This window comes from Coffea arabica, chromosome 2e (assembly GCF_036785885.1).
Source record: "Coffea arabica cultivar ET-39 chromosome 2e, Coffea Arabica ET-39 HiFi, whole genome shotgun sequence".
Taxonomy (NCBI): domain Eukaryota; kingdom Viridiplantae; phylum Streptophyta; class Magnoliopsida; order Gentianales; family Rubiaceae; genus Coffea; species Coffea arabica.
Window position 1 is genome coordinate 17,227,770 of NC_092313.1, and position 22,578 is coordinate 17,250,347.

The 22,578-nt window shown below is 35.9% G+C and overlaps 3 protein-coding genes and 1 long non-coding RNA gene across 9 annotated transcripts; 3 read left to right on the forward strand and 1 right to left on the reverse strand.

Annotated features, from left to right (window-relative positions):
• Window positions 1–5,618: 5,618 nt before the first annotated feature.
• On the forward strand, window positions 5,619–11,327 carry LOC113731380 (peptidyl-prolyl cis-trans isomerase CYP40-like). Its single transcript, XM_027256626.2, has 10 exons — window positions 5,619–5,946; window positions 6,480–6,980; window positions 7,093–7,180; window positions 8,196–8,248; window positions 8,738–8,842; window positions 9,682–9,757; window positions 10,538–10,575; window positions 10,690–10,749; window positions 10,839–10,918; window positions 11,125–11,327. Exons 1-8 carry the CDS (start codon window positions 5,776–5,778, stop codon window positions 10,741–10,743), a joined length of 1,086 nt encoding a protein of 361 aa, XP_027112427.1. The 5' UTR covers window positions 5,619–5,775; the 3' UTR covers window positions 10,744–10,749; window positions 10,839–10,918; window positions 11,125–11,327.
• A 311-nt stretch (window positions 11,328–11,638) lies between these two features.
• Window positions 11,639–15,074, reverse strand: LOC113731381 (uncharacterized). 2 transcript variants are annotated; one of them, XM_027256627.2, is made up of 8 exons: window positions 14,784–15,074; window positions 14,398–14,688; window positions 13,755–14,038; window positions 13,478–13,606; window positions 12,880–13,002; window positions 12,388–12,495; window positions 12,071–12,249; window positions 11,639–11,971 (listed from the first exon to the last, which is right to left on the reverse strand). In XM_027256627.2, the coding sequence occupies exons 1-8, from the start codon at window positions 14,929–14,931 to the stop codon at window positions 11,848–11,850; spliced, it is 1,386 nt and encodes a 461-aa protein (XP_027112428.1). In that variant the 5' UTR covers window positions 14,932–15,074; the 3' UTR covers window positions 11,639–11,847. The 2 variants fall into 2 exon arrangements, with proteins under 2 accessions (XP_027112428.1, XP_071935544.1); XM_072079443.1 differs by lacking the exon at window positions 12,388–12,495.
• A 2,602-nt stretch (window positions 15,075–17,676) lies between these two features.
• LOC113729633 (uncharacterized) lies at window positions 17,677–18,694 on the forward strand. Its single transcript, XR_011841136.1, has 2 exons — window positions 17,677–17,980; window positions 18,183–18,694. It is a non-coding gene; the product is annotated as an uncharacterized lncRNA (long non-coding RNA).
• A 713-nt stretch (window positions 18,695–19,407) lies between these two features.
• LOC113731382 (uncharacterized) lies at window positions 19,408–22,369 on the forward strand. 5 transcript variants are annotated; one of them, XM_027256629.2, is made up of 3 exons: window positions 19,408–19,746; window positions 20,664–21,110; window positions 21,296–22,369. In XM_027256629.2, exons 1-3 carry the CDS (start codon window positions 19,570–19,572, stop codon window positions 21,422–21,424), a joined length of 753 nt encoding a protein of 250 aa, XP_027112430.1. In that variant the 5' UTR covers window positions 19,408–19,569; the 3' UTR covers window positions 21,425–22,369. The 5 variants fall into 5 exon arrangements, with proteins under 5 accessions (XP_027112430.1, XP_027112434.1, XP_027112432.1 ...); XM_027256633.2 differs by having other exon boundaries at window positions 19,412–19,746; window positions 21,202–22,369; XM_027256631.2 differs by having other exon boundaries at window positions 19,418–19,746; window positions 21,310–22,369.
• The last annotated feature ends 209 nt before the right edge of the window (window positions 22,370–22,578 follow it).

The window sequence follows — 22,578 nt, forward strand, 5'->3', positions numbered from 1 at the left end:
TCTCCTTGCGTATAGCCTTGAACCTTTTGTAAATAAAATAGAAAGAAGGAACAAATGTGCTTTTATCTTCCATTTAAAAGTAAAACATTAATAAGTAGAAGTTATTTTACTTTATCCTTTTTTTTTCTTGGCTGAAATAACATGACATGAGGGAAATCATATAGTAGAATTAGGGGTGTTTTGCGAATCGAGCCGCTCGCGATCGGCTCGCGAGCGGCTCGAATACGAGCTCGACTCGAGCTCGTCAATATCGAGTTCGAGTCGAGCTCGAGCTAATTAAGTCGATCTCGAGGTCAAAAACATTAAACTCGTTGGCTCGCGAGCTCAATTATATATATTTTTTTATTTTTTATTTTAATTGTAAAATTACATATATATCCCTAATATTTTATTATTTTTTAAAAAAATTATTGTTTTATTCATTTTTTTAAAAAAATTATTTTTTATTTTTTAAAAATAAAATAATAATTATTATTTTATTTTTATTTTTTAAGCTCGAGCTCGAGCTCGAGATCGACTCGAATTTGACTCGAGCTCGAGCTCGAGCTTGATATTTTGAGCTCGTCGAGCTCGAGCTCGAGTTCGAGCTTCACAAAATTAACTCGACCTCGACTCGATTAGCCAAAGCTCGACTCGAGCTCGGCTCGTTTGCACTCCTAAGTAGAATACAACAAATGAAATAAATTTAACTATTACCACATCAAACGGAAATCATCAGTTGGTTAGGTTTAGGTTCAATTTTCTTTTCTTTTTTGGTTTCTGTACAGTGCCTTGGGACATCATATTATTGTCTACAACTAGAACGTTAATATATAGGAGGAAATAGCTGTGTAAATAAAACTCATTACCATCTTCATGGGATATAGACGACCAACTCGGTTATCGCAGACGCAGCCAACGACGGTCGTCTTCCCCGAAGTCTCGTGCTTCTTCCCAAATAGATATATCCAGACATTAAAAAAAAAAAAAAAGGTGCTCTACTGACAATTCTTTTTCCATGCAGCACAACAGTAGATGTGTGAATTATCGCGATAATATAAAAACATCACCACTTGGAAACGAAAGGAAAACGACGCGGTACTAATGCCAGCAAGTCGCTATTTCCGGTGGACAGAAAAAATTAACAGAGCATAAAATGTTAGTAGTAATTCATACTCTATTAACTAGTTATAATACTGACGATATATGCAGGTTCAGGTGCAGGCTGCCAATGCATTTTCGGCTTTTTGCAGATCATAGCAAAACTGCCTTTCTAACTATGCAGATCTCATTGATTTAAACCTCATCGTCGAGTAAATTGATTTTATTAATTTACACAGACCATGGATTTTTGTCTTTTAAAATAACAAAAACTTTAAAGTTGCACTCATCTTTTAGTGTGTTACTGAAGAATTATTCACCACCTTCGGACAGGATGGGGAATATCTTATTATGCATGGGAACTCTTATTATGGTGTTACTCTGTTTCCATCATCCTTTAAGGTGTATTTTTTTTTTACATTCATATTAAAAATAATTAAATGATCCAACAATATTTCAAAAAATATTTTTTCTATTTTACTAGGAAGCTTTAATTCATTTTGATAACTATCCGCAATCGTAGTAGTGATTAACAATTGACTGTTTACACATTTTCATATTTTAATAAAATTGTTTAAGAAACTGGCATTCAAGGTGTAAAACCACATCCTATGAGAATGATTTTTACAAAATAAAAAATAATTTTTAGGGTGATGTTATTTGCACTCCCACTATCTTTTTTTTTTTTTGTTTGGATGAGACTCCGTTTGGATTAGCTGTTTTTGGGAGTGATTTTGAAAAATTTTACTGTAGCAGAGTTTTCAGATTATATTTTGGGATATTTAAGAGTAGAAGAGTTTCTAAAATATATTTTGAGATATTTTTTAAAATTTTAAAAAAAATTAAACTATTTTTTAGATTAACCTTTAGAGTACTTTTTAAAATTTTTTATTGTATTTAAAAAATTAGTTTTTGAAAAACAGTCCCGCACATTTTCATTATTATGACACATTTCCTAAAACTTCACTCCTGCACAAAATTAACCTAAGCTGGAAAAAAAAAGAAGAAAACTTAGCGCGCTTCTTGAACGGGAGTCCCCTCGAGTATTTGTTAGCTAAATCCATTTAAATTAAACGAGCACAATTGGCTGGACTGGATGGATGGATAGGGAATTAGAACTAGGCATTCGACCCCGCGGCTGTCGCGGGGTGCCCATATTATGGTGTTATTGAGTGATGAATAATGTAAAATAAAGTAGAAGAAATTAGAAATAGAGGGTTATTGTTTTGTTGAATATTATAATAGTGATTGTAGAATAAGCAAATATGAGATAGTATACACAGTGAGCATGAGCAAAATACACAAAAATGGAAAAAAGTAAGGAGATTTTTTAAATTTGCTAATAGTTTATGGAGTCACCTAACGTAAGAAAATTCGGAGTTAATGCAGACTAAAAAGCTGCAACAAAGAAAAATGATTCTGTGCGAAGTAGTAAGTTTTTTGGCAAAAATCATGGGAACAAAACAGATATTCTTAGGTAATTAATAGGGAGGAGAAAATGATAGAAACATAACTTCAATCACAAGGAAAGAAAATAAGTAACTGCAGATTGATTAAGAGTAAACGAGGAAAAGGTCAATGAAGAAATGCAGTAAAGAAAAACAAGGACATACCTGACTGAAGCCGGCGCGAAGCTGAGAATTTGAAATAGGGATCAGGAAAAGCCAATAGAAAATAAAGGCTAACAGAAAGGCGCAAGAGAAAAGAGAAACATCTCTAAAGCATTATAATAGTTGGTAGTCCGTAGATAAAGAAAACCAAACCAAAGAAACTGACGGTGAAAAGGTTAATGTAGACAGAACGCATAGTCTTCAACTATACAAAGAGTTTGTGGTTTGGTAGAAGGAAGCACGTGCATGCATTAAATATGACTAATGATTGCAAGTCCACTATGACAGTGTAATCTGTGAAAGAACCGAACGAAACAAGCATATCTCTATCTTTAAGTGCATGACATGAACTGTAACTACAGGTGTAACTTCTAATCTGTAACCACGTAAGATAAATTTTGCGCCACGTAACCTTTAATCACCAGGGAACAACCACGTAAAATTTGATAGCATGCGGTGGCATCGTAGAATAATTGCTATATATTTTGCTAAAAATATCTTAAAACGCAAAAGCTTTAAATTAATAATTGAGTAGTTAATATTAAAATGCAAAAGCTTTAAATTAATAATATTAGATACACAAAAAATTTGTCTCGATATATATTTTTTTTCAGAAAAATCAATGTTTTTGTTAACATATATATTTTGCTGAACATGCACATATATAAAAAGGCACACAACTAATTATCACTTTGTCCTAAACATATTTATGTTATGCTATTCAAACTTAAAACGCAAGAGCTTTAATTTGATAATTGAGTAGTTAACAAATATTATCGAAATAACATTTTTGAAGTAGAGGGAAATTATCCGATATTTTTAAAAACAATTGATTGTATTAATGGAACCTAATACAAAACGGGACAATTGATTTATATTTATTAGATATGCACATATTGGAATAAGATGAGAGAATAAGATGAGAAAATAGAATATGAGCACAACAGCAAAAGGAGACAATTAACTTGTAACTGGAGCTTGACGGCAAGCTTTAAATTAACAATTGAGTAGTTAATATTAAAACACAACAGCTTTAAATTAATAATATTAGATACACACAGAATTTGTGTCCATATATATATTTTGCCGAACATGCACATACAAATATTATCAATCTTAAACGCAAAAGCTTTAATTAGCTTTAATTTAATAATTGAGCAGTTAACAAATATTATCGACGTAACTACTCAATCTTAAAACGCAAAAGCTTTAATTTAATAATTGAGTATTTTAGTGTAATATTTTTTGAATTTTACTTACAAACATTTATGTTTTTAACATAAATTAAATGATTCAAAGTAAAATGTCCATAAATAGCTAGTACTTTGTTCATGTAATGGAGAAAACCAATAAAGAGCCGATATGCTATGGGCAATTTCTTTTTTTACTTTTACATATTTAATTTATGTTAAATACAAAACCTATGAGTTTCCCTTTCGTAAAAATATTAGTGTAACACTTTTCCAATTTTAGTTACAAACATTTATGTATTTTACACAAATTAAATAATTTAGAGTAAAATGCCCATAAATAACTAATATTTTGTTCATGTAATGCAAAAAACCCATAAAGAGCTAGTATGTTATAGGCAATATCTTTTTTACTTTCACACATTTAATTTATGTTAAGCACAAAATCTATCAGTTTCCTTTTCTTAAAAATATGAGTGTAACACTTTTTTAATTTTAGTTATAAACATTTATGTATTTAACATAAATTAAATGATTCTCTTTTGTATTTAACATATTGGGAGCAGAGGCCATTGACGGCTACATATTGGACCATAGGACAAAGATGGACAAATCGAACCGCCAAATTAATGCAAAAAATCCATAAAGAGCTGGTATGTTATAGGCAATATCTTCCATTTGTTTATTAATTATATGTACGTGTATTTTATATTGGAACATGTGTAAAGATTTGTAATATAATTTTTGTAATGTAGTATGGATTTGTCATATTTTATATTATTTTGAATGATTATGATTTTGATATGTTTTTCTATTGGTAAAGTAAGTAATTGTTTTGCACTTTTTAATTTTTTTTGGTATTTTATTGTTTACAGTATATTTATGTTTTGTCTAATTGTGATTTGATTATTGGTTCTAATTAATTTTATGCTAGTGAAAGTTGTGAGAGTGGATTAATTGAAGGATTTCTTAGTGTGTATGATGGTATAATTTGAGGTGTATTATTCTAGGTTGTGTTGATTTTTGTAATATTTAGTATTGATTAGTAATGTGTAAATTGTATAAATTTTTTAATTGTTTGTTGCTGGTACTATTTAACCAGTGAAGAGTAATTTGGCAGCCAAAGTTGCTGATTTTGTTTGCATATCATATATATATTTTTTGCTATATATGGATGGATATAGTGGTATTTTTCTTATGTCCGAAACCCAAACATAGTGGACCAACATAATAAGGCTGCAGACCAGAAAAGATTTCGCAAAAACCGTGAGAGGTCCAATAAATCTGGGCAGACATATGCAGCAGGCAACGGGCCAACCACTAAAAATATTATTTGCAATAAAAAGACGAAAAAGGCCAAAATCTATAGAGAAACAACAACGAAACCAGTGTAAAAGGGTAAAATTGGAATAAGGCGACCAAAATTTAGAACCTATGGCCGACAAGCATGAAACAGAGATGACCCCACGATGAGTTCCATCACACCTACAAAGACAAATGAGGACAAAATCAACCCTCAAATTACAAAATAACCAATGGAAATCACTGTTGCCAACCCTTCGGCGCTTTATGTAGTTAGAGATTAGGGACTTGGGGGCAACGGCAACAAATTTTTACAAATAATTGTTGCTACGGGTTCGCGGCGCAGCAGGCGCAAATTAGTGGAAGGACCATGGGTAAGTAGTAAGTACACAGTTTGATTTAAAATGGTTGAGTAATGAGGGGGAGACCTGGCTCCAAGCTCCAGAGAGTTCGAACTTCGAAATATATATAAAGCGGGACCTTGTAAGAAATGTTCTCCCCCGGTGCTTCCGCCTGCCTCTAGGGTTTTTCTACTGCTGCTCTTTGGTCTTCTCCTTCTAACCTGCTCGATTCTTTGATCAGAACTGCCGGAAATGGAGAGGCCACGTTGCTTTCTGGACATAAGCATCGGCGGTGAGCTGGAAGGTAGAATCGTCGTGGAGCTCTACAATGATATCGTCCCCAAAACCGCCGAAAATTTCAGAGCTCTCTGCACCGGCGAGAAAGGCATTGGTCCTCACACCGGTGTACCTCTTCATTACAAGGTCGTCCTCCCTAAAACTTCTACCGTTACACGCTAATTCTTTCATGCTACTACATTCGGACATGTATACGTACGGATATATTTGTTCATACGACCTTAGTTTACTCTTATATATTTGATTTCATGTGATCGAGTTGTGCACAGTTCTATTGACAGTGAATTGATTACCGTGAGGATTGTGGATTTCAGTGTCTAACCTTTTATGTGTGGTGTTTTCGCTCCCCTGACTTGATTTACATGAAAACTTGTTAAGAATCAATCATTGCTTTACGAATTGATAACAAGTATTCCTCTGATGTCGGCAAATTTGATCAACAAACAAAGTGGATGGTGTTTAATAGGAGGGGAAACTAAATCTTTGACTCCTCCTGAAGTTTCTGTCTAATTGTCTATTCATTGGATCTAAATGTAAAGCATTTTGTATAGTGCGTGGTCTCAGTGTTTCAGAGTAGTTTGAAGTTGACCTTTATGATAGTAATAATAGTCCTTTATTTGCGCTTTTAGTTTCTAACTACACTCCTGCATTTGTTTTAGGGAAGCCGATTCCACCGTGTTATTAAAAGCTTTATGGTGCAAGGTGGTGACATATCTGCAGGGGATGGTACTGGGGGTGAATCAATTTATGGGCTGAAATTTGAAGATGAAAATTTTGATTTAAAGCATGAAAGGAAAGGAATGCTATCAATGGCTAATGCCGGGCCTAACACTAATGGGTCGCAGTTTTTTATCACTACTACTAGGACTTCCCATCTAGATGGAAAACATGTTGTATTTGGGAAGGTAGTCAAAGGCATGGGAGTTGTCCGCTCAATTGAGCATGTTACAACAGGTGATAATGATTGCCCTACTCTGGATGTTATAATTGTGGATTGTGGCCAAATACAAGAGGGAGCAGATGATGGAATTGCTAACTTTTTCAAAGATGGAGACGAATATGCTGATTGGCCTGCTGATCTTGACAACTGTTCTGGGGAGCTTTCTTGGTGGATGACTGCTGTAGACTCTATTAAGTCTCATGGAAATGACTATTTTAAGGTATCAAATGCTTAAAACATCGGTAACTGGTCAATTGCTGATCTTGTTCTCCTATGTTTTTATACATTTTTATCTGCCATTTTTTATAAATTCCTCTGTTAACTTCTTGTAGAAACAAGACTATAAAATGGCTCTCAGAAAGTATCGAAAAGCTTTGCGATATTTGGATATCTGTTGGGAAAAAGATGGGATTGATGAAGGTAAACGAAATGTTTTGCCTTCCAAAGATGGTCAGTTTGTTCTTGCATATGTTAAAGGAAGATAATTCTCCAAATTTTGCTGCCACCTATACTACGCTCCATAGTTTGTAGAATTGGGATCCTATGCAGGATCGATTTAGGATAGTGGGATCGGGATCGTAGGATCCGATCGTTGAATTGTAAGATTCTACCAAAAATTACATATTAAGCTGTTACTAACTTTTAAACTATTAGTTTACATATTTTCATTGAATATATGCGTATTTAATTTTAAAATGCACAATATTAACACTGGTTTAATGATTATTGACACAATAAATATATATTTCAAGTATCGTATCATGTTCTTATGGGCCATAATTAACTATACGAGTGAAGAAAAATCTGTTACTAACTATAATATCATGAACTTAACCAAAAATATAAGGTAACTAATAATCCATTGCACTAATAAGATAATAAGCAAATAATAATAATAACACGATACTAAGCAGCATAAAACAATATCAGTAGATTTTAATTAAATTTTATCCTTTTCTAACCAATTGAAACTCTTAAAACTTTCTTCACATAATTAAACTTGAAACTAATACTGAACTAGTAATATATTTTAGGAAGAAAAATTAAATGTTGCATTAAAAGATTCTAATTTGTTTCCATTTATTATTGTTTAGTGTTTATTATATTGTTCCTTGTGGGATAGCTTTAACAGGGATGGTAGCAAATTTAGATAGAAACATGTCAGCAAATGTTTAGGAAGTGGGCCACACCACTTGCATTGTAGGTTAAATTTTTTTGAACGATCCTAGTTGTTAGGATCGTACGATTCTAGTATGATTCTACGATTCCAGTATGACTTAGCTAGAACAAGTGCAATTTTATGAGAATTGCGACCCCACTACCAATCTGGATCAGTGACTTAATTCCAGGTCCTGATCGCGATCCTACGATCCGGATTACAATTTTGATAACACTGCTATGCTCTTCTCATTCTTTATTTCCGTTCTTTCAACAGACAAGAGTATGCATTTGAGGAAGATGAAGTCTCAGATATTTACAAACAGCTCGGTGAGTTTATCCTGGAATTCTCAAAGATATGCTGCTTGTGCTGGCCTTGTGCCAGAAATGAAATTTTGCCAAACATAGTAAGATGCAGTAACATTCTTAATGTCAATTCAGAACATTAGCTAGGGCAGAGCTTCCCATTTATATATGATTGTACAGTCAGTTTTACTGTGAGAATCAACTCTGGTTGTAATGCAGAGATTTGTCATTTGAACTAGGGTATCAGTGCATGTTTTCTAACGTGTCTTAGTTGCTTAGTACTGATCATATCTTGCTTATCATGAAGTTTGAAGCTTAGACTTTTTAACTTGTTATGGAGAAATTTTCCAATCTTAATCCTATCAGAAAGGCTTGGTTATATCTGATTTCTTCCAGAACTATTAGGTGTGCAACATTCATGCATTTCTGGAAAGAACATGTTTTACAATGCCTGTAGACCTGAAGGTTTTGGTTGTCCTATCAAGCCAGTTAATTTATTCTACTTTTGTTTAGGCTTGTAAACTGAAACTTGGAGATTCAAAGGGAGCACTTTTGGATGCTGACTTTGCAATGCGTGATGGAGAGAATAATGCCAAGGCTTTGTTTCGCCAGGGTCAGGTGAGTATGATTGTCCATCAAGTAAATCTTCGCCTTCTCCCCTATGCTGATATTAACTTATGATTATTGTTGTAAGTATTAAATGTTTACTAGTTGGACAAACGCTGAGTATCATCACTTTCTCTTTGACTCATAGTTCATTTTAATTCTTTTTTAGGTTTTTAATGTGGTTAATAGAGCCGGAGACTGATTTATCAACAAGTCGAATCTAGCTAAGGTTATACGCCTGTGGTGGGGGAAGGAAGAAACTTAGAATAGTGACCACTGTTTTAAAAAAAAAAAATTTTTCCTTTTATTAATGGACTGTTTGTGGTCAATGGCCCCTTGGGCAATGCAAGAGGATGATTAGGTTATTATGGTCAATGACTTGCTTACATAGTTATAGCTAACATCTTTACTTTATTATAGCTTCATCTTTCTCTGCTTTACTATGAACTATGTCAATTGGCTTCTGTTGTAGCTGGTATGCCTTCGCGTTCCATAAAAATCTCAATGGGGTAAATCAAACTACTAATTACAAATCACATGTTGTGCATATGTCCTGATACCTAAATGGTTATGTATATCTTTTAGCACAAATTACCTATTATTTTTACTGACTAATTCCCTTTGTTATTTTTCATGTTTATTCCTATTTGCTTGCTTTCAATCTAATAGTCATATGATATGCAATTTTTGTCGCCCTATGAATTCCAACTTGGCATTCGTGCTTCTTAGGAATCTTGTTTTGCCCCTATTTGATGATTATCATTGTTCTCTTCTGACTGACTGCCTATACCTTAGACTATTTTAGTGGCACATTCTGAAGTAGCTGTGATTGTAATCTATTGATCAATCAGGCACACATGGCTCTTAATGATATAGATGCTGCAGTTGAAAGTTTCAAGAAAGCTTTGAATTTGGAGCCCAATGATGGTTAGTGATGCTTATTCTTGTTTTGCTCATACAAAGCTGAACTTAGCTTTTCTTTTTGAACTAAGTCTTATTTGTTTGACTTATTTTGTTGACTTTTAGTTTATTTTGAGCTACAAAAGCTGCTTTTGTGAAGCACATCTGATCATAAGTTTGTTTAAAAACTTCTTTTGCTTTGCAAAATATTTAGGAAAAAAGCCTTTTAATCTTTTAATTTTTTCTGAGGATTTTTTTTTCTTGTCGATGTGGCTTTTGAAAATTTAAAGCAAGTAGGAAAATTGTTTTGGTTTGAGGTGCTTTGAAATGCTCAATTCATGGCAAAAATAAAAAGAATCAATTCAACCAATTTCCATCATTGTCTGAATATAAAGTTCACTTTCTAAAGAATTTTGAATTTACTGTTGCTTTATGTCACGTGGATCGTGACTTCCTCTGGGAAGATTGTGAATAATAAATTGAGTTGATTCTGATTAGTTTTTGTTGTAAGCTTCTTATTCTTACTCCTGGTAAAGGTTTAAAAAATGATTTGGAATGGTCTTTATTCTGGTTTCGTGCATAATGGTTCTAGATTTTACTGCTCCTTGGTCTTCTGGTTTTCAGAAGTTAACCTAGCTATAGGTTAATACCTATGGACAGATAGGTAACAACATGCAATGACTAGACTTCAGTAGTAAGTTTTGAGGAAGTAGACTCGTATTAGTATATGTGTGGAGAATATGAAAGGCAACATATTTGATACATTGGATCAGACACTGATTACTGACTCGGGATCACATCTTCCAGGAGCAATAAAAAAGGAGCTTGCTGCAGCAAAGAAAAGGGTGAGTGGGGAATCATGTGTTTGTGAACTTTGCCAAATTGTAAACCACTTCGTATGGTGTTAGGTCAATTACTGCAGATGGTGATAATCTAATCTTCTTCTTCCTTGGCCATAGATTGCTGATAGACGTGATCAGGAGAGAAAAGCTTTCGCCAAAATGTTCCAATAATATATGGTATTTATTCTTCAGCTTCTTGTTTATGCTGCTAGTTTAAATGAGGTTGGTTTGATTCCGAGGTTGCTTCCCTCTGATTTTTTTTGAAGGTGGGGATCACCTTGTAACTTTATGTGCTAATTTCAACTCTGTTTAGACGGCATGCTTCGGTTGCCTGGTGCGCTGTCAGGTATTAACATTACTGCATAGTATTAGTTAAGTGAACAGCTAGGTTAAACAAGATTACTTAAATATGCGATCAGCCCCATCTAAATCTAAGAAACCGAAAAATCTGTCTAATTTGCCACAAAGATTATTTCTTCTTGTCATTGAAAAATCTGCTCTATAATGATAATGTTCTCACCTCGGATTTTTTTTTTTTTTTCTTTTTCACAGGGTTGAAAGGGCTGGTAGATCTTGATCACCGTATTGTAAACTTAGAGACTGTACAAAATTTTTGGGCAGACATTTTTAGGTTTGATTATCTTGGTATTAGTCAATTGGGCTTTAGCATTTCAAAACATGCCAAAACTGGCGAAGTTGATAGATTTTTTACCGTCTTACTGAATAATCAGAACTATTTTCTCTTTTTTCGCCCACTTTCTGATACAATTTAGTTTGATTATAATTTTGTAATGGGTTGTTAAAAAAATAACCGTCGTAGTCATCAAATGGCACCCGCTTAACGGGAGATCAAATTTGACTTCGTACGTGATACTATTGGATTTGCTAAATCGACACCCTTAACGGGAATTAATTTCACTTCTTAAATGATACTATTAGATTAGCTAAATTAAACACCCTTAACGGGAGGTCAAATTTGGCTTCTAAAATGATACTAGTAGATTTGCCCTTAACATCGTTAATATGAGATAAATACATGTTCAAGAAATTTGCATTTAGGGAGTACTTTAAAACAGAAAAAGGATAAATTTTGGCTTCTCACCATCACCAGCATACCAAATACGAGTTAAATGAACTTACAGAAACCGTCTGCTTTTTCCACCAAACAAATTCCTTCCCAGAGCATTTCTATTGCTTTTGATACACACTAGATCATGTAAAACTTATCGAAGTACAAGAAACTATTAAGCATGCCATTTCTAGACCTGAACACCATTATGAATTGTAATTATCAAGGCCAAGATCCCTGAGTGCATCAGTAGCTGCTTCTTTGCAGATCTTGTGACTTCCCTTGGCCTTCCTAACGTGCTTCTCAATACCATGGCTGAGTAAAATTTTTCTGAAAGAACAAACAACTCCAGCTTTTAAATGAAATTTCTTTAAGACTTCCTACAGAACAAGGGACCATATTTTGAAGGCAACCAAGAACAAATCTTGCCTGTTTTCGGCATTCCTGACCACAAGATTCCGGATCATTAGACAGGCATTACGCTGCAGCTGTTCTGAATCAGGGAATCTCTGCATGGCTTGGATAGCGAGGTCCCCAGCTCCAACTTCAATTGCTTGAGCTGCATTATCTGGGGATCTCAAGCAGAGTATGGATATATGAGACATGACCTGCACAGCAGCAAGAAATTTTAATTGTAACTGTAGATACTAGGTCTCTAGATGCTTGGCCACCAAAAGAATAGTGCCCTCAGATAGCTAGGCACAAATCTGTGGCATAGTTTATGCAACTTATAGTAATTCATTCACCTCTTGTAATACTGAAGGGTCTTCAGAAAATCTTCCTGCAAGTTTTATAAGTCTCTGCAGCCCACCTTTCTCAATAATAAGACTCTTATTTATGTCACTTCCTGCCAACTAATCGAACTCACCAATTAAAAGCGCTTCAATCTTTCAAATATCAATAGATGGTAAACATGTTATCTCTCTACAGATGGTGAAAGAAAATGAATCTCAATAAGTAAGTTTCCTGGTTATACATGTTAGAGGACCTGTTTGCTGATACAAGCCATCTCAAGAGAAGTTTTAAGGGCCATATATGCCACCCACGTTAATGATTAGTAAGATAGTTCATCTTTAGAAGTAGGAATGGAGGTTTAAGAAATGAAAATGAATTGTGAATATGAAGTTTATAGAGTAATATCAGAAATTGAAGAAAAAGAATTTTGGGTGTATATTCTGCAGCACAATGCAAAGGGACCAGTATTAGTCATCAGTAAAAAATATCATATAGGTTTTCACCTTAGATAACAAAGAGCAGCAAGTTCTGGCCGCAGCTTTGTTGCCTTGTTCCCCACAGTCATCAATGCAATGCAGAATTGCATCTATACCACCATTATCTGCGACTGATCTGCAGACTTCATCCTGCCAGAAGAATCATAAAAAATGAAAAAACGAAGACTTATGTCAAACAAAATGCGTTCATTCTAATCAAGGAGACAGTTCAGTTCTCCCAACCAAGACACAAAAAGAATATAGATGAATATAAGATCTAGGTCTTTGATCACCAATTCAATTACCCACGTTATTTTAATAATAATGAAGGGAAGCGGTTTAAAAAGGATGAACTGATACATTTACAGAGCATTTTACCCTTGCTAAATTTACCAGATCATTCCACACAAACACTGCATTTTCACACTCTAATTCAACCATATGGGATTCTCAGGTAGACAGCGCCAATATAGAAAGTAGCCAATCATAAAGCCAGAGACAAGAAAATATTGTATGTTTTGCTAGAGCATTAAACTATCATACTTTGATGGCGCATCCATGAGAGAACCATAACTTAACTCAAACTACAGCAATTATGCCTAATCACAACATATAGAAGACTTACATTGACGGCAACAGCTTTCAGAGCTATGCACGCTGATACAACACAAGGTGAACTAAGACCTTCATGAAGTGTATGTACCAAAGTTTCTACAATTCCCATCTTAGCAAATCTGCGAGCATAACCATAGACCTGCAATACATCAACAAGGTGAGAACAGTTCTTCAAGCTTACAGTAACATTACTTTGACAGACCCCGATTTGAAAAGTTTCACAGCAATCAGGGTGGCAAAGATATTTTGGTACAAGTAACAACAGCACGACCTCCTATCAGTCTTACTTGTGAGGCCACAACACGATTGTCATCTGCTGTTAGAAGGACTCGAACGGCATCATATATGCTAGGAAAGGCCCACCCACTGTGTTCTTTAAGAATTTTGATGACAAGTTGATCAATTTTCAAGTCCATGAATGACTCCTTCACAACCTCATTTCCAGATGCAGCCACAGCAACAACAGAAAAACAACTATTTAAGATGCTAACATGTTGACTTTCATCATTTAGGATGCCTACTACAATCTCCGGGCCACCACTCTCCTTAAATGTTTCAGTGCTTTGAAGATCTGTATATGAAAAAGGTTAAAAGACAATGTCACTCCACCAAGTTAATACTATGTTCAGACTTCAGATCATACCGAATTTGGCAAGACTTAAGCATCAGATAAAATCCACAGATTAGATATACAAAATCCAACGTTTAGTCTATATTTTTCAAACGAGCGTGGTAAGATGAAACTAAACAACAAAAAATGAAACCAATCCAACATTGCCAACCTTACCAATCATTAAGATGAATTCGCCCCCCAGCGCCCCCCCCCCAAACAAAAAAAAAAAACCCCAACCCCTAGAATTAGTAATTCAACGATGGAAAGAAAATCCCAGCAATTTAAAAGTTGTTGCATTTAAGAAAATAAACATGTACCATGAATTAGTGAAGTCAATGTGCTCAAAGCCAAGTCTAGGCCCCGATGAGGCCCGCTCTTCTTAAGCTTCGGCAAAATAGAAATTACCAACTCTACCCCTCCATTCTTGGTGGCAATGGCAGCATTTCCCGACCCTTTTGAGCTACACAACTCATTCAAGTTTCCCAACAATTCCATAATTTCGTTTTCGCTATCGGACGAATCGGAGCTCAGCCCTTTCAATCTGCTTAGAGCCTGAACTACCGGATTGTCATCGACTGAGCTCTCTCCGGGGACGCATTGGACTATACCTGGAAAGGACACAAGCGAGGTGGGATTAGCTTGGAAAAAAAAAAAGCTGGAGGGAACAAAAGAAAAAAGTTCAAAAACATATGATGGAAATTACCTGAGAGATCAACACCCTGGAGCGAAAGCGTTTGAACGGCGTCTTCAAGGGCTTCGGTGGGGTCCATCCCAAGGTCCTCTATATTCTCCTTCACCATTTCGTCGAATGCTTCCTGGGATATTGTACGGACTGCCTTCTGTGGGGCCATGTCTCACTTCTCTCCTGAATGTGGCCGTCGCCGGCTTCGTCGTCGTCGTCTCCCCCAGACGATCTGTGAAGCTTGAGCGGAGTGACAACTGAAATGAAGCATTACGGGAGGAGAAAGAGAGACGTTTTCAAACATTTCCATCTTTTTTTTTTTGGGGTGGAACTTGAGATCCAGGTAGAAGCAGTGGGGCTTTTTGGGTTGGGGTGGGACAAGTACTGGGCTTCCTGTTCGTTAAATGACAATTTTTTTGGGCTTGGCCCTGTGATTGGTTTTCGTTATTTGTAAATGATAAAACATTTTCTGACGCAGTCAGAAACTTCAAAGTGAGCTTAAATGGAAGCAAATGGAGAGAAAAGAAAACAAAAGATGGGAAATGGATCATTCTTCCTTTTTGTTTGGGAGATTTGACTAGAGAAAAAAAACAAGAAAGAGAGATACAGAGAAATGGGAGAATTAAACACTCAGAACCTGTTTGATAATTCAATTCAGCACTTAAATTTAATAGATTCATATTTTAATATATTCAGACGAGTTTGATAATAAAAAATTGAACATCTGAATTAATTAAGTGGAATTAAATGTCTAAGACAAAACTTGCTCACAAAAATAAGTGATAAACTATTCACTTATCAGTAAATGTAATATACATTCACATGTATTTTATTTAATATTTAACAATTCAATAACTTAATGGATTTAGATTTTAGATTTCAATTTTATCAAACGCAATTTAAAAAAAAAAAATTTAGAGTATTCAACTTGGCAAAACTCGAACATAAACTTGTATTGTGTGGATCACCTTGAGTACCCATACATATTAAATTCAGGCTGGGGTCCAGAGCTGGGCCACCTAAGTTAACAACATTGAGTTCAAAGCTCAGTCCTGATGGCATTTTGGGCTTCGGGCCTAATCTAAATGGCAGCCTTGTTTGAATTGTGTTTTTTTTACAGAAAATTTTTTATATTTTTCATAAACATATTTTCTGATTATTTTTTTAATTCACATATATCAAATCAAATCAGTATATTTTTCCTTAAAAACTCTTAAAACTAGCAATCCAAATGGGTAGTAAATTTTTTTTCTTTTTTTTTAACAAATAAAAAAAAAGTGACCGGGATGAACTAAAAGGGGAGGGAAGAAACATCTTCATTCTCTCGTTTCCAGATGTTGCAAAAAATAAGACGTCATTATACGGTAATCAGTGCATCAACATCCTACTGTTTATGATTTATGACAATCTAAATGCTTTCTTCACCACCACCTTCCCCCCGGGTCAAGTGTCAAGATTTTTAAGTTAGAAACGCAATACCGAGCAACTCGTTTTCGTTTTGGCAATGATGGCTTTTTCTGCATTTTCTTGACCTTTGGTTTCCTCATGGATAGTACTACCATATGCTTAATTGTAAGAAACCCATCATGCCTTTTTATTGAATCCACACATGAATTGCAACCTCCTTTCAGTTTAATTTGGTCAACCCCACGAGTCTTATTAAGTACTTAACCTTACCGAAGAAAAAGATTACTGCCTAAAAGTTTTTCTGGCCGCGCAATTGGACTCCTGAGCCAATTTTGACGACCATGTATAATATACCCAGCTCTTCTGGATGCTCCTTTTCCTCGCCTGAGTTTGCTTCATTCATTAAAAAAAATTACTACGTTTATGTATTATGTATGTACCACCACAATATAGAATACATCATTTATTGTTTTCTTTTACATTTTTCCTGACAGAAACTCTTAAAGTGAACCCAGTCTAATGTGAATGCTGCGATGCGTAGGTTTATGCATCCTTATTATGAAATACTACTACTAGCGTACGCAAAGATTACTCCCTTTGTATCGAATTTTGAATAATCATGTTGGCTGTGGAAGTTTACCACCCACCCATTGTATTCACACTGTAATAAAGATACATAATGGTTTCTTAGACCATGCATATTTATCGTGCACTATATTTGATAACTACTAGAATGGCTAGCAAAAGCATGTAAATCTCCAATACACATCGGAATACTCGATTCGCATTGAAAAACATGGCTTGTTTTGGATTGTGTTTTTCTAAATTTTTTGTAAAATAATTACTGTAGCGATTTGATATATATGAAGTAAAAAGATGATTGAAAAATGTGTTTACGAAAAACGTAGCGAAAAGAAAAATTGCTTTCCAATCTTTTTTTTGAGGGGGGGGGGGGTTATGGGGGTTGGTTATCTCTAGCTAGTTTGTTTAGAAAATGCTATTCGTTGTGCAATTAGGGAGTAAACTGACTTAGCGTAGGAATAGATGCAATTTTTTTTTTAAGGGAGAATATATAGTAATAAGTTTTCTCACATACAGGACAGGGAGGAAATAGTGAATACTTAGATGCGCGGTGATATAATCATATACGTACACACATCAGATGTTTTCAAGCGATGAAAAACTACACACACACATACATATACATACACGTTAAAAAGTGGAAAACAGGTAAATTCTGGAAAGAAACTGCATGCGGATTAAATTAAGATTCTCATCTCACCACAAAGTGGCGGACTTTGAAAAGCTGGAGAAGAAATAAAAAATATTCGGGATTGGAAAAACACACGAGACTCGTCCGTTATTCATAATTTCTGCATCCGACCTACCCAACTGGACGAAAGGTCTGACTTGTTCAAATTAACTGCTACAGCAAAGTAGCAAGCGTATGTTTGCCGCCTATAAAATGCCCATCATTTTTTGATTGGTAAATATCCCATCGCAATTACCAAAACTTGATAGCTAACTAACTGCTCATAATCTGCCATTTTTCCAGAGCAGAAAAATCAATATGGCTTCTCTAGTATTTCATGGAAAAGCAGGTGTTCTAGTTGTGGTTATAATGTCCATATTGGGCGTTGGTACTCTGGGTAACAAGCAGGATACCAACTGGAATTACGGTTGGCACAGACACCCCAATGGAAGCCAACCAAGGAGGGTGGAAGTCGGTGGTTCTGAACACTGGCACTTCGGGTTTAACTACACCGACTGGGCTCTCAAAAACGGTCCCTTCTATCTTGGTGACACCCTAGGTACGTACTTATTGCGTTGTTTCATCAATCATTTCCTCTCCCTGCTTCATTGATGCATGGAGCTAGCTTCCTAATTACGTACGTTGATGAAGGGCCAAGAAAAATATACAAATGCATGGTGTGATACGTGATATATATATATCTTTTGAATGTGAAGCACCAGTATGTTCAAGGTTCTTATTCTTAATTCCTTTGGGTGCAGTGTTCAAGTATAACTCTACCCCATTTCCCCATAGCGTGTATCTATTGCCAAGCTACCGGAGCTTCTTGACATGCGACCTGCGGTGGGCATGGAAGATAGCAGATGTGAACCAAGGCGGCGGGGAAGGATTTGAGTTCGTGCTGAGGTGGTGGCAGCCTTACTATTTTGCCTGCGGCGAACGGGGCGGCTTTCACTGCAGCAATGGGACTATGAAATTTCCCGTCATGCCACTCATACATTGGAACTGAAATTATTCAGTACATGACGGCTCCGTTTTGGGAAAGGGCAAAAAAAAAAACGAATATTAGTGTGATTTTATTTTCAAAATTAAAATGTTCCAATTGATCAATTCCAGCAAATAACGAGAGTTTTTCTTCTTTCTTTTTTTTGTGTGGGTTTATACATTTATGATGATGTTTTCTTCTGTAAGCCGATCGGCTATTGCCACAATGTTCCCATGATTAATATCCAATAACAAAGTATGGAAAAAAAAAAAAGCCAATTTAGATGAACCTTTTTATTTTTATTTTTATTCTTTTGCAACTTCCTATTTTCTTCATATTCGAATGATATGTTCTCTCTAATCATGGTTTACACGTCAAAACTAAGTGCTGAATTGCAAAAATTCTTCTTTTAGCCATAATAATCATTTAACTAATTATAACATGCATGCTTAGACTAATCTTTTCCAACGTCAACGGTGCATATACTAAGAGTATTACATGCATCAAAATTTTGAATTCATTGAAATTATGTGACATGCATTCAATTCACACGTTCATACACTATCAGTATACAATAGATTAGCACCGCATTTTTTTTTGGACAAAAAATGTTTTTTTACTTAATTCACTAACCAAAAATGTACACTTTTATTAATTAGTTGGGTGTTAGAAATTTGTATTTGTATCAGTTGAGTGAATGTGTAATTTTAACGAAAAAAGTACGAGAGGCTATCATGCTAATCGCCCACGACAGACCCATTGGGTTTTTTTTTTTTTTTTGGAAGTTCCCATTTGGGTTAACTTAAATAGAAGATTATTGTGCATCAAAAATATGAGTGGGAAGTGAGGAACGATGTGAATTACAAGTGGTAAATTGGGCAAATTGAACATTTCCCCAGCAAAGAACAAAAATAAATAAATAAATAAAAATTCCCTCAGTACGATCCAATTGAACAATCGGAGTCACCCACACCGACCCGAATCTGGAGTCAAAAAAACAAACAAAACGACGCCGCTCTTCTTCCAGAGATGGAGACAGACAGGAACGACTTTCCGCAGCTAAACGGGAAATGGCAGCGCTGCTCCGCCGGGAAACTCATAAAAAAGGTTGAGAATTGCAGCGAACAAGCAATTTTTATCAAGAAAGAGAGCGGGAGGAAGCGATGAGTGTGTTTGGAGGAGACAGTTGGGGTCGGGAGGCTCAGTACAGGAAGCGAAGAGTGGATGATCTGATAATCGAAGGAATTGATGGGTGTGGTTATAAGAAGCTCCCCAACGGCAAGTTGGTTTGCCTGCTCTGCCCCCACCATCCCGTCCTTGACACCCCTTTAATGCTTTCCGTAAGTCCCTCCATTTTTTCAGGGTTATCTCCTTTCTCCACTAATCTTGTGTTTTCGTTCCCTTTTTTTTTTTTTTTTTGGAATTAGGATTTATTTAGAATATATATATTGTTGTAAGTAAGTAGATTTCTGAGAAATCGACTCCTTCCCACCGTTCACCATACTTCCGTGCCACTGATCGAGACTTGAATTGATTCTCATTCTTATGCAGCATAAAGGGTTAGAAGTAGAGCCTTCAAAATATTCTCATGCCTTTTGTTTTCTTATTCATTTCTCTTACTGTAGAGGAAGGACTTACACAACTTACAACTCGAGAGAGCACGACAGAATACTATTAATCTGCCCGCTAGTATGATTCTTGAGACTTATAGTGCTAATTACAAGAATCAGACCTGCTTTTAGCTTCTAGATTTTAGATTTTTCCTTTTTTTTTAGAGCTAAAATCACAATCTACAAGATACCTGCTTTTTGGACCATCACTTTGGCTTTTCAAAAATCAGAATTGGTTGAGAGCAGACCCTAAGCATCAACCGGATATGGTTTGATTAAAAGATCACAAAAAATGACACCAGCAAGTCCTGGGGCAGGTGGTGATGGTCTTGGTTTCTGGAGACTCGAGGGAACCGAAGTAGAGGGAAATAAGAGGGAGGAAAAAATGACGATTGGATGTGAGCTAACATGGTTGTACAAGGCAGAAACGATACTTTATGACGAAGAAGGAGAGTAAACGATTTTCATGCATTTTGTCCAGGGTAGAATTAGATATTAGAACGCACCAGTACACCTTCACATGCATGCAATGCAAATGAGGCCTTCTGCATTGCTATGTTGTTTCTTCATCATTTCTGGACTGGAGCTAGAATTGAGATTGTTTGCTATCCCAAGTTCGGTTGCTAATTGTTAAAAGTTTGTTTTAGCAGATGCATGTGAAGGGGTCACGCCATCGAGCTGCAGAGTCCGAACAGAAGGAAAGAGAATTATCGAGACAATATCAGATAAATAAGAGGATTGCATTGGCAGATTCCTCTAGTACTGCTGTTTCCAGCACTAGTTCTGAAGTAAGATGTGGATCCACAAAGACGCCTTTAATTGAGCAGGTCCACAAAGCTGCTTCTGAGATACTTGCTGGAGAATCTCCTCAGTGCAGCACAATGGATAAAAGTCCAGATGTCCGATCAGATATCTGCTACTATAAAAAAGAAAATCAATCTATTGCAAAGAGCAATGCCACCGAAGTCGTAGCAGCTCCTGAAGTGGCCTTCCAGCAGCAATTGGATTATAAAAATCGTCGTGAGAGGGAGCTTAAGCTGATTTCAGCTGGGTGGAAGCGTGATGCCCATGGCCGGTGGTTCAAGGATGAAAATGTGAGTTTCCTTTGATAGATAGCGGTATTATGCACATTTTTCGTAACTGCTCCTGGATTGTGACTAAAGCTCAAATTTTATTTTTTGTTAGGAATCTCTCTCTCTCTCTCTCTCTCTCTATTATTGATTTTGTGAAGGATCAATCAGCTATACTTCTGCACTAGTCATCACCTTGACTGCAACAGGTGTTTGCTTGCAGGTTGAGTTTGATTCTGATGAGGAAGATCCAAATGTTTATCTTGGACAGTGAGTGGGGGAAAATCATGATTGAGCTTATGATTTCTGATCCCCCTGTAGCACTGATAATGGCATGAAAATTCACTAACTGCCTTCTGCGCACGAAAAAATTGCTGAGTGCTGCACAATTGTGTTGCTCTGCATGGCTTGTGTGGGAGAGGGGGACTAGGAGGCTCGGTTGAAGCTGGTTCAGCAAAAGTATAAAATTCAGCTAAACTGAAGAGTCCAGTTTTTATGATGTTCTGTAGCAAAAGCCTGGTTGGTGTAGTTCGGAATTTAGATGAACTTGAGACATTAACTGAAGTTGGGATCTTTTATCTGACGAAGTAAAGGCATCTTTTTGAGCTCTGCTGTCTAGAAATTGCTTGATGGAAACTATATACTGCGTAGCATGCGTTTTGGCAAAATTATTACTAATTCCGCTGTAAGGGGCATCCTTCATCCTTGCCTGACTGCTTTGGAGCTGGTTGGATTGCGTCTTCTTGAAGTTGGATGAATTTCTTTACGAGGTGAAGCCCTTCTGTTGTCATCATAAGCCCAGAAGAGGGCTATGGATGAGCGTCCCTGTCCCTCCCCCTTTCTTGTAGCAAAGGACCAAGCAGAATACTTTTTTTTATACGTGGACTTGGTTTACAAGAATCCATCATAGGCCCAAAACCAGGTGTGCATCCCCAGTGGGCTTCGTGGATATTTGTATCTTCATTGGGCTCAAATAAATCACACATTTTGACATAACGGTGCTGTGCATTAGGAGAGATAAAGGGGAGGAGATTAATACAAGAGTTGGCCCAAGGCTTTTTTAACTGATCTGGAACCGTTTATGGGGCATACAATTACGTCAGCCCGTATATCTGTATCCTTTCCACGCAGAGATCCCTTTTTTTTTTTTTTTTTTTTCTTTCTTTCTCCAAATTCCCATTCGAATGGAACTAAGGAAGGTTTCAGAGTCAAATCAAGAACCTTATGCGTGGTTGATTGATATTTTTACCAACTTACTGCATATTGAAAATCTTTTTGATTGATATTTTTACCAACTTACTGCATATTGAAAATCTTTCACCTACTACCATATGATATAGCTTCATTTACACACAAAATTGGAAAATATATCACCGAGAGTGAGGCTGCAGTTCTAGAAATGTATAAATCTGGAAAGGGAATATGCATGGAAGTCAACAATAAGCAAATCCGCAATATTCCTCGTAAATATCACACTTGAAACGTTTCTCAT